The following is a 12951-nucleotide window of genomic DNA, read 5'->3' on the forward strand; positions in this document are numbered from 1 at the left end:
TGGTAAATATACTGGTGTCGGGAATTTTGCAAATTCCTAGAGTGTCCTATAAACTCACAGGACTTTCACATACACATATGCATGATGTATTTCCCCAATCAATGCAGCAAAAAAACAAACAAACAAACAAACATATTGTCCTTTCTGAATTGTGTGGTTCTCAATATTTTAGAGGCTAGAGACCCCTTAGAAATATGAGAAAACTCAGGATCTCTTTCCAGAAAATGTACAAAATTTTGCAATTTCAGCTGCTTAACCATCTAACTCCCATTTGAAAATTCCAGTTTTATGCTGCTAATGCCACTCAAAGGCATGTATGTATGGGTTCCTATCTTCCCAGTACCACACTTCAGTAGGAGAAAAGTAATACATAAAAACATCTTAGCTATTTCTAATAGATACCTAGAAATATATTATGAGATTATATAACCTAAATGTACCTTTATAGCAATAAGTTACATTAAATCTTTATTAGCATTAATTATATAAAGACTACTACAGGATGACAGTCAGCCTTAAATAAAATAGAACACCACAAAGTAATTAATTGTTTTTAAATACTCGGCCAGAAAGAAAAAGAGGCCCACAAGCATAGAGCTATTTATTTTTAAAGTTTAAATGTTTCAATTCATTCTCACACCAAAACACGTACATGGGTTAGTACACCCTCAAGAACTGTGAGGTTACAATGTTCTCAAGTGAATCCAAGATCACCATTTGAAAACAGTAAATCAGTGGTGAGAAAGGAGACACAAACAAGAAAGTTTTCACCCTCTCTGTGGATATAGGAAGCATTAAAATCAAGGCAAACAGTGCAGGCACTTGAAAAACAGTCCCTCCACACTAAACACTAAAAAGAGCTTCACTTGTTACAGATAGTTTCTCTCAATGGTCTAGTTTATTCCAAAAATATTTTTAAACTGAACTCCAATATGAAAACACTGAAACACATATATGGCTACTGGAGATTCTTTATCTAGAGACAATTGGTTATGCTTAACTCCTAATAAAGATTAATGTACTGGTAAAAGATGACAGTTCCAATCTAATATAAGTAACACATTAAAAACCTTCTGGTTGAAATTATGAAACAGTCCAAGAGAAACGGCTTCACTAAGTATTTAAATGACAGTCTTCTTGAAACAATTTAGTCTACTGTCTTTCTCTACAGTATTTCGCAATCCTGGCTACACAACAGAATCACCTAGTCATTTTTTTTAATGTTCAGAAATAGAACCACCATAAAATTTTTATGGGACCACAAAAGACCCAAATAGCCAAAACAATCTTGAGAAAAAGAATAATGCTGCATTGTGCTCTAAGATTTCCAACTCTATTACAAAGTTCCAGTGATTAAAACAGTATGTCACTGGCACACAAATAGACAGAGGCCAATGGAGCAGAACAAAGAGCCCAGAAATAAATCCATGCATATACAATGAATTAATTTACAACAAAGGAGCCAAAAATATACAATGGGGAAAGTACAGTCTGTTCAATAAATGATGTTGGGAAAACTGGATGCCCACCTGCAGAAGAATAAAACTAGACCACTAACTTACATCATATACAAAAATCAACTGAAAATGGATTCAAGACTTGAACGTAAGACTTTAAACCATAAAACTCCTAGAAGAAAACATAGGCAGTAAGCTCCTTGACATAGGTCTTGGGAATGATATTTTGAATCTGACACCAAAAATAATACAACAAAAGAAAAAATAAGTGAGACTACATCAAACAAAACAGCCTCTGGAGCCTTCCGGTCAAGATGGTGGAGTAGCTAAATAATGTGCTCACATCCTCCCATGGCCACATCAAAATTGTAACTAAATTATAGAACCATCATTGAGAACCACCTGAAGACTAGCTGAGCAAAACTTAGAATATATAGAAGTCACATAGAGACTAGTAGGAGGAGCTGGTCCCACACATATGGTGTGGTGGAAGAAACGGGAGGGATATCTCAGCTGTTGAGCCCCCCTCAGAGGAGTGAGGGGTCCCAGCCCCATGCCGAGCTCCCCAATACTTCATTAACTTGGGTAACCCTGTTGAAGAATCCTAATAGATCTGACCTTTGATACCTTCTTATATCGGGCGTTATAACAACAATGGTAATAATACCACCTAACCAGACTGGATCAAATTAGTTAATGTACACACAAGTGCTTAATAAAGTGAACAAGGCAAAACAAATTACTCATTATATTACAGCAATTAACAACCACCTGCCAAAAACCTGTTAGTAGTGAAACATTTGACTCTTACTTAAAATCACAAATAAATACCTGTAAGTACAGGAAATGCACTCATTACTTACAGATTGATATTTTGAGAAGGAAAGCAATAATTATAATAAGCTTTATACTACAGTACCTTGGGCAAAAAGGTTAAAAAGTAGTTAAAAATCAGTTGAGAAATAGAAAAGAATGTCTACAAGATTTTTTCTTACTGCTTAACCAAAGGTAGATCAGAAAATATATAAACAGACCACAAAAATATGTTAATAGAAAATTTTAAAAACCTTAGATTTCAAATAATTCACTAAAGTATGTTTCAATGTCACTACATATTTTACTTTTACAAATACTTACCTGTAAAAATAAGTAGCCGGGCAGTACATTGTCAAAAGAAGGGCTGAGATATACTGGTTCTGTCATTCTTATGCCTATACCTCTGAAAAGTAGGAAATCTAATGTTAGTCTGTATAAATTACACAAAGTCCACTTCTGGGAATATACTCAGGAAGCATGTCAAATATCAGATGCTCAGCCTTTTTAAAACCTTTTTACTCGACACTGAAATACTTAGAATAGTCCTGTGAATTGTTTCTCAATTTTTACCTGCTGTAAGCCATTAGGAGAACTAAAAAGGACAAAGTTACATTAATTTTTCATTTGGGCACAAATAAATTTGAGATTTGAACAGACTACAGAAGCAAAGATCATCTGAGTCTTTCTTTATTGATTCATCCTCATCTTTCTGGTTACCGATTTTTGACCACGGTTAGCTTTTCAAATCAACAAACAATTCAGTTTGTAAGGCACTGTGCTAGGTACCTGTATGGAAGATAAACATATACTAAGCAATGACAAACGTGCTACACTGCTCTCATCTCTTTAGAGAATAATGGCCTGGTACTACTGACACAATCCTCAAGATGGTCTTTTCCACATTTGTCCCATGTTATGAGTGGCAGTGGAACTGGTAAGAACAGGAAAGGCCAGGATCCAGGTGGATAGTGACCCAGAGAAACAAACATCAAACCCTGGGAGAGGTTGGCAGAGACTATCAAAACGGAGAGAAAGCACACAAATACTGTTAAAGAAAGTCTGGTGTATCAGGCCACTCCAGATGGGGCAACAAAAGAGGAAATCAACACAGTCTTCTGGGGATTAGAAGGACACAGAAAAAATTATAGTCTTACCAAAAAGAATAAGAATCAGGACTTAAACCAAGCACAAAGGTACAAGCAAAGAGTATCCGAGTAGGGAAAACAAGAACTGAATCCTTAGATACAGAATGCTAGACAAGTTCATAGCATATGAACTCATCTATGCAGAGAAGCATCTATCCAGATGGTTTGTACCACTTGATGTAGGCAGGTGGGCTAATTTTATTCACAACACTTCGGACACCAAATGTGTGGGTTTTTCTTTCTCATACCAACCAATTCTCCGTACACCAACTCGGTGGGTGTCCTAGAATTCAATTCTGACATTATCAGAAGTTATCCCCAGACTTCACACTTTCAAGGGCTTGGAGCAACACTGGCTTTACTCCAGATGCCAGTTGTACATCCTAGGTTGCCACCTGTACTTCCGACCATGGTTATGAATTTGAGGATTCTCACAACTCTCTCCTCAGGCTCAATAATTTGTTAGAACAACTCGCAGAACTCAGGAAAACACTTTACTGTTACCAGCTTATGATGAAAGACACAACTCAAAAACAGCCAAAAGGAAGAGATTCACACAACAAGGGGATGGGAGAAAGACATGGAACCTCCATGCACTCTCCTAGCATACCACCTTTCCAGTACCCAGATGTGTTCACCAACCTGGAAGCTCTCCAAACCCCATCCATTAGGGGTTTCTATGGAGGCATCATGGTTGATTAAATCACTGGCTACTGGTGATTAACTCAATCTCCAGCCCCTCCCTTCTCCCTAGAGCTCAGGGGGTGGGACTGAAAGTTCCCACCCTAGTGACGTCATAAAAATGGTGGCATGAGGTGTGCCTCTTGAAATCTCCCCTGGAATTTACAAGAAACTGAACTATAACTCCACAAAGGACTCCCTGCGCAGCAGACAGGCAAGACTAAGAAGCACTACTGAAATCACGTAAACTGATAATGCAAATTGCGCTAGCAGGGGAGGAGGGAAGGGAGAAGTGCAGAGACGGGGCCACGCTGGCACAGGACGCTGACCTAGCTCGGTGCTCTGAGCTCACTGCATCCCAGAACTACCGCAGCTGTGGGAGAGGGAAGAACCCAGACTGCTAGGGCTCTGCTTATGGCCCACAAGGCTGAGGGGACAGCATATAACACGGCTGAAGCCAATGCTCACAGCAGAGACCTCGGAGCAAAGGGAAGGCTGAAAACAGTGGTTTAAGCCCTCACTGCGGAGCAGAGAATGGAAGCCTTAAGCACTGAGCCTAGCCGCTCCCTCCCTACCCTCCCAGAGCTTGCCCTCCCCCACCTGCCCAGTGATAGAAATAGAACGGTAGCAGTGTCAGATCAAAAGAACAGAATATATGCAGTTCTGAGAATTGTGCTCCTCAGACATGGACTTGCAGCCCAACTAGTTCCAGCAAAGGGGAGGGAGCCATGGAAGCAGAACCGGATGTGGTGGTCACTGCCATTGCTCTGGGCCACAGCTCACAACACAAACCACCCTTGCCCCCACCTATTTGGGCGGATCCCTGCAGGAGTAAACAGCTGCTGAAACACAAGGGCTCTGAATCTGGTGCAGGATGAGCTTTGGAACTTCAGAAGCTCTACACATCCCCCAACAGAGGCAGCGCCCTATGACCCAGGAGAACTGTTAACAGAGGAGAAGCCCTCCTTCCAGGGAATCCCCCCATTGTGTGAGAAGCAGAAATAGTGCAGACAAAGTATGACATTACAGTGTGAGAGAGAATAAAAGGCTGCAGTCAGAGAGAAAATAAAACATTCTACCAAAACCTACTGGAAAACAAAAGAAAGACCTCTTTCTATTAACCTGTTGCAGAACCCACTCCTGCAGATGTCTAGGAAGAGAAATAATAAATCATGAATTGCCATGAATAACCAAGGCAACAAGACAGCTCAGAAAGAAAATGAAAAGTCTCCAGAAAACAAACTTAAAGATATGGAAATATGTGACTTAAATGACAGAGAATTCAAGATTGCAGTTCTGAAAAAACTCAACGAGATGCAAGAAAACACAGACAGGCAGTTGAATGAACTCAGAAACACAATCAAAGAACAACACAAACATTTTACCAAAGAGACTGAAATTTTAAAAAAGAACCAAACAGAATTTCTGGAGATTCAGAACTCAATAAAAGAAATGAAGAATGAAATAGCCAGCTTAGGTAGTAGATTTGACCAGATGGAGGAAAGAACAGTGACGAAGATAGAAATCTGGAAATGACACAGATAGAAGAAGAAAGAGACTTGAGACTTAAAGAAATGAAAGAACTCTACAAGAACTTTCTGACTCCATCAGAAAGAGCAATATAAGAATAATGGGCATACCAGAAGGAGAAGAAAGAGAGAAGGGAACAGAGTATATTCAAGCCAATAGTCGATGAGAACTTCCCAAACTTGTGGAAAGAAGTGGATCCTTGAATCCAAGAAGCAAATAGAACACCTAATTACCTCAACCCCAAAAGGCCTTCTCCAAGGCACATTATAGTAAAACTGTCAAAAATCAACGACAAAGAAAGAATCCTCAAGGCAGCCAGGGAAAAGAAGACGGTAACCTACAACGCAAAGCCCATTAGAATATCATCAGATTTCTCAGCAGAAACTCTACAAGCCAAGAGGGAGTGGAACCAAATATCCAAACTATTGAAACAGAGAAATTATGAGCCAAGAATAACATATCCAGCAAAGATATCCTTTAGATATGAAGGAGGAATAAAGACCTTTACAGACATACAGAAGCTAAGGGAATTTTCTAACACAAGACCTGCACTACAAGAAATACTGAAGGAAGCTATTAGACCAGCATGGATAGGGATAATTTGTGACAACCAAAACGTAAAAGGGGGGAGAGTAAGGTCTGAACTGGAATATAGGAATGGAGAAAGTAAGCATGCTGAAGAAAATGAATACTCTAAATATCAAACTTTCTTTTGCATAAACTTAACGGTAACCGCTCAAAAAAATCCAGAACTGAAATATATAACGTAATAAAAGAAGAAACAGAGGGAAACATCATAGAATACCACCACATAGAAATAATAGACAACAAAAAGGCAAAGAAACAATGGAGACACAGTCTGACCAAAAAACTAAAGATAGAATGACAGGAAATCCTCACATATCAATAATCACCCTAAATGTAAATGGACTGAACTCACCAATAGAAAGTCACAGAGTAGCAGATAGGATCGAAAAACTAAACCCAACCATATGCTGCCTCCCAAGAGACACATCTCAGCTACAAGGACAAACATAGACTCAAAGTGAGAGGGTGGAAATTGACACTCCAAGCAAATGGCATCCAGAGAAAATCAGGTGAAGCCATACTGGTATCAGATGAAACAGACTTCAGGGTGAAAAAGGTAACAAGAGACAAAGATGGACATTTCATAATGGTAAAGGGGACTATACAACAAGAAGACATAACAGTCATCAATATTTATGCCCCCAATCAGGGAGCACCAAAATATACCAAGCAACTACTAACAGAACTAAAGGGAGAAATTGACCAAAACAAAATTATAGAAGGGGACCTAAATACATCATTGACAGCTATGGATAGATCATCCAAACAGAAAATAAAGAAATAGCAACCCTAAATGACACATTAGATAAATGGACATAATTGACATATATAGAGCACTTCATCCTACAACATCAGATTATACATTTTTTTCTAGTGTACATGGAACATTCTTAAGGGTAGAACATATGCTGGGACATAAAACTAGCCTCAGCAAATTTAAGAAGATTGAAATCATACCAAGCATATTCTCTAATCACAAGGCTTTGAAATTGGATATCAACTGGAAAAAGAAAGCAGGAAAAACCACAAACACGTGGAGATTAAACAACATACTTTTAAAGAACAATGGGCCAAAGAAGAAATAAGAGGAGAGATCAAAAGATACATACAAACAAATGAGAATGAAAATATATCCTAGCAAAATTTTTGGAATGCATTGAAAGCAGTTCTAAGAGGGAAATTTGTATCATTAAAGGTCTATCTCAAGAAACAAGAAAAATTCCAAATAAATAACCTCACGTTACACCTTAAAGAACTAGAAAAGAAGAAATGAAACCCAAGGTCAGCACAAGAAAGGAAATAATAAAATCAGAACAAAACTAAATGAAGTAGAGAACAAAAAGACAATAGAAAATATTAACGTGGCAAAGAGCTGCTTTTTTGAAAAGATTAATAAAATTGACAAACCCTTGGCTAGACTCACTAAAAGAAAAGACACTAAAAAACAAAATCAGAAATGAAAGAGGGGAAGTTATCACAGATGCCACAGAAACACAAAGGACCATCCAAGAATACTATGGACTATATGCCACCAAATTCAATAACCTAGAAGAAATGGACAAGTTCTTAGAAACATATAGCCTTCCTAGGCTGAATCATGAAGAACTGGAAAATCTAAATAGACCGATCACCACTAAGGAAATTGAATCAGTCATCTGAAACCTTCCCAAAAGCAAAAGTCTGGGACCAGATGGCTTCACTAGTGAACTCTACTAAACCTTCAAAGAGGATCTAATACCTGTCCTGCTCAAACTCTTCCAAAATAATTGAAGACACAATATTCCCTAACTCGTTTTATGAAGCCAACATTACCCTGATACCAAAACCTGGTAATGGTAACACAAAAAAAGAAACCTACAGACCAATATCTCTGATGTATTACAGATGCAAAAATCCTAAACAAAATTCTAGCAAGTCGAATGCAACAATACATTAAAAAGATTATTCATCACAAACAAGTGGGGTTCATCCCAGGGCCACAGGGATGGTTCAACATATGCAAATCCATCAATGTGATACATCACATAAACAAAATAAAGGACAAAAATCATACAATTATATCAATTGATGCAGAAAAAGCGTTGGACAAGATACAACATCCATTTATGATTAAAACACTTAATAAAATAGGTATAAAGGAAAATACCTTAACATAATAAAGGCCATATATGACGACCCCTCAGCTAATATCCTAATTAATGGTGAAAAAGTGAAGCCCTTTGTTTTCACAGGAACATGACAGGGCTGTTCCCTATCACCTCTGCTTTTCAACACAGTGTTGGAAGTCCTCGCCAGAGCAATCACACAAGAGAAATAAAAGCCATCCAAATTGGGAATGAAGAAGTTAAATTGTCACTCTTTGCAGATGAGATGATGCTATATGTAGATAACCCCAAAGACTCCACCAAAAAGATATTAGAAACAATAAATGAATAAAATTGTTGGCTACAAAATCAACATACCACTGCAGTCCTATATACTAACAATGAAATCTCAGAAAAAGAAATTTAAAAAACAATTCCTTTTTCAATTGAAACAGAAAGAATAAAAATACCTAGGAATAAACTTAACCAAGGATGTGAAGGACCTATATGCTGAAAACTATAAGACATTTTCTAAAGAAATTGAAGAAGACACAAAGAAATGGAAAGATATTCTGTGCTCATGGATTGGAAGAATCAACATAGTTAAAATGGCCGTATTACCCAAAGTAATATACAGATTTAATGCAATCCCCATCAAAATCCCAAGGCATTTTTTAAAGAAATAGAACAAAACATCATCAGATTTGTATGGAACCACAAATGACCCTGAATAGCCAAAGCAATCCTAAGAAAAAGGAAGACTGCTGGAGGTATCACACTCCCTGACTTTAGCTTGTACTACAGGGCAACAATAATCAAAGCGGCATGGTATTGGCAGAAAAACAGACACATAGACTAATGGAATAGAACTGAGAACTCAGAAATAAAATCACATAAATATGGGCAGACCATTTTTGACAAAGAAGCAAAAAACATACAATAAAGACAACCTCTTCAATAAATGGTTGCTGGGAGAATTGGAAAGCCACATGCAAAAGAATGAAACTGGACTGCTATCTGTCACCATGTACCAAAATTAATTTAAAATGGATCAAAGACTTAAGCATAAGACCTGAAACAATAAACTGCATAGAAGAAAACATAGGTACTAAACTTATGGACCTTGGGTTCAAAGAGCATTTTATGAATTTGAATCCAAAGTCAAGAGAAGTAAAAACTGAAATAAATAAATGGGACTATATCAAACTTAAAAGCTTCTGCAGAGCAAAAGAAACCATCAACAAAATAAACAGGCAACCAGCTGAATGGGAGAAGATTTTTGCAAACAGTGCCTCCGATAAGGGGATAATATTCAAAATATACAAGGAACTCATACAACTCAACAACAAAAAAACAATCCAACTGAAAAGTAGGCAGAGAACCTGAGGAGACATTTCTCCAAAGAGGACATACAAATGGCAAATAGACATATGAAAAAATGCTCAACATCACTAATCATCAGAGAAATGCATATAAAAATCACAATGAGATATCACCTCACCCCAGTTAGAATGGCTATTATCAAGAAGACAAATAGAAACAAGCGTTGGAGAGGCTGTGGAGAAAAAAGAACCATCATACACTACTGGTGGGAATGCAGACTGGTGCAGCCGTTATGGAAGGCAGTGTGGAGGTTCCTCAAAAAATTACGAATAGAATTACCATATGACCCAGCAATCCCTCTCTTGGGTATCTACCCAGAAAATCTGAAAACATTTATCCATAAAGACACCTGTGCTCCAATGTTCAATGCAGCCTATTTACAGTGGCCAAGACATGGAAACAACCAAATGTCCTTCGATAATTGATTGGATAAAGAAGTTGTGATATACATATACAACGGAATACTATTCGGTGATAAGATGAAATAGTACCATTTGTGACAACATGGATGGATCTTGAGATTATAATGCTAAGTGAAATAAGTCCGACGGAAAAAGTAGAGAACAGTATGATTTCACTGATACGTGGTATATAATCCAAAACAACAAAAGAACAAAACAAACAACTGAAAGAACAAAAACTCTTAGACATAGACAATACTTTAGGTGTTACCAGAAGGTAAGAGGGTGGGGTGGGGGGAGCGGGGCTCTAGAATAGGGTAAATGGGGTCTAATATATGGTGATGGAAAGGAACTGACTCTGGGTGGTGAACACACAATGTAATACATAGATGCTGTATTACAAAATTGTACACCTGAGCTCTATGTAACTTTACTAACAACTGTCACCCCAATAAACTTTTAAGGGAAAAAAAAAAAAGAAGAAAGTTCCAACCCCTCTAATCACATGGTTGACTCTTTCTGCAATCAGCTCCTCAGTCTCCTGAACCTATCTAAGCTCCGCCTCCCAGCCATCACTCATCTCATTAGCATACAAAAGACACTTACCATTCCAGAGATTCCAAGGGTTTTAGGAGTTGAGTGGTTACCCCAGGACAAAGATAAAATTAGTTCTTCTTATGCTGCACTTTAGAGTAAAATAATTTCTGTAGCTATTTATGAACTGTCATCGCAAGGGGTACAACTATGAATTCCATTCAATTCTGACATCCTTCAGGATAAATAAATGTTAACTCCTTTTCTTTCTCTTCCCATCTTTTTTATCCTCCCTTATTTGCTTATCCCGTGATATCTCTGAATCTGCACTTTTAATCAGAGTTGAGACTGGTCCTTGCTCCAGTCAGGATTAAATTAAACCACTTCATCGTCAAATAGTTCCCATTCCTGAGCAGTAAATACTCAAAGGAACCTTCTGAAATGTCACTGCCTCACATTAAAAACTCAGTCCTTTGTTGAAGCACCTGGTGCTCTTACCTGGATCAATACCTCACTGCCCCCATCCAGAGTCTAGACCCATTATTCAATGCCTTGAATTCCGCAACCTGATCACTCCATAATGTAAATGACTTTCTGACTTGCAGGATTCCAGTCTTCTGAAAAACACTAAAACACTTATGTGCCTGCCTTCCTAACCCAGGTCCCACCGAGTGGCTTCCAGTCTGGGACTCCTTGACTATCTCCTTCGCACCATACCTACCAGCACAAGTGTGTCCATTCTTAACGTGACAAAGAATAATTTAAGCCAAGTGTTGCTCAGGTATGGGATTACAAGTTTCTTTTAAAACTATTTTTTAATACCAATCTCCATATAATAATGCACAGTACAAGATCTCATAGGATAAACAGCCTGTTAATAAATTAATCTACCTCTAAGTCTATGAATAACTCAGCTCACCTAGAATTCAAGAAACCAATGGGCGAAAATTTACTAGTTGAGTACTAGTAGATTCGGTTCTAAAAGTTTTAAAGACTGTAAATAAGAACCAGGGTGTACATGTAGCATTTCTTTATGAAAACATGCTCTTCCTCGCATAGGCAGAGAAAGAAATCATAATAGTATGACTGAATACTGAGTTTAAAAACTGAGTTTAAAAATCAAGCTTTCTGAAAGATGGCTGCTTTCTATTCCCACCAACGAAGAAAACATTACGCAGAAAAATCTGTCGGCACAGAACTACCACATCAAACAAGGTAAGAGGATGAAGAGTGTACCACTTACAATGAACCATAGGAGGCAGTCAAAATATCAATCCCTTACTACTGACTCAAAGATAAACACAGAAGATATATGCTTTATCTTCATATTCAAAGTCTTTGAAGAAGAAAATCTTTGTTATTGGCCATTTCAGGAGAATTAATTTCAACTATAAGCCCAAATTGCAGCAACATAAAAAACAGTTCCAGGAATCAGACGTGTGGTCCAGCCCTATGAGGGGAAGGGAAAACTTGATCCTCCCAGGTTCTTTTGGCTGCTCTAATAATTAAATCTACGAGACTGATTAGATTAACAAGAGAAAATAACCAAATTTAATTACATACATATATAAGGAAACCCCACGTACATGAGAGATTCAGAGACAGAAAGGGAAAATGACATGTTTATGACATTCTGAGTGAAGGTTGATGGAAGTTACCTTGAGGCTTCAGAGGGGAGGAAAGTCATTCACAGGACATTCACAGGATAAGAGCTGATGCTCATTAATTAGATGTTTGCTCTGACCTCTAGATAGGTCATAAGTTATTTCTGGTGATAATTCTTATTATGGGCAAGGCCCCTAACTTTAAGGGAGAGGTAAAAGTTTCTCATGAACCTGCAAGGTCTCAATTGCTTTTAGCTCAAAATAATTCACATGCCAAAGGGACACACCTTGGGGAGGCCTGTTCTGAATTCCTTCACCTAGATTCACAGCTTTCACCATGTCTACAACAGCTGCCAACGTTAAGTAACTGCAGTTGTCCACAGAACTCCGAAAACAGTATGAAAATACTAAGCAAAATAAGAAACTGGACTGACTACAGATTTAATTTATTTAGAGCCAGTAGTAACCAGAGATGGTTTAAAACTATATTTTAATTTGGTTTGAGTAAATCCAAACATTAATTTTTGACCACAAGTATTCATGTGAGTGCTAGCTTTCTGGTAAAATTTATTTTTAATTTAAGAATATTTTTCTTTTTAATTTATATTAAAATTATAAGCTTTTCCTTACACAAAATCAGAATGTTTATAAAGGTCTGGATGCATTCATATAATTTATCCTTAATCAAGATAAGTAGTGTTCTCCAAAGATGCAAAAATTTCAAATCA

At 37.6% G+C, this 12951-nt stretch overlaps 1 protein-coding gene across 3 annotated transcripts in view; it reads right to left on the reverse strand.

The window, feature by feature from the left end:
• The window catches only part of NSUN6 (NOP2/Sun RNA methyltransferase 6), a 54141-nt gene that overhangs the window by 17375 nt on the left and 23815 nt on the right, over nucleotides 1-12951 (reverse strand). For all 3 annotated transcript variants that reach the window (XM_074324837.1, XM_074324836.1, XM_074324838.1), the window contains one exon: nucleotides 2595-2676. In XM_074324837.1, coding sequence (XP_074180938.1) covers nucleotides 2595-2676 — 82 coding nt within the window. The remainder of the gene's footprint in view (nucleotides 1-2594; nucleotides 2677-12951) is intronic.

The sequence above is a fragment of the Rhinolophus sinicus genome, linkage group LG02, assembly GCF_036562045.2.
Source record: "Rhinolophus sinicus isolate RSC01 linkage group LG02, ASM3656204v1, whole genome shotgun sequence".
Taxonomy (NCBI): Eukaryota; Metazoa; Chordata; class Mammalia; order Chiroptera; family Rhinolophidae; genus Rhinolophus; species Rhinolophus sinicus.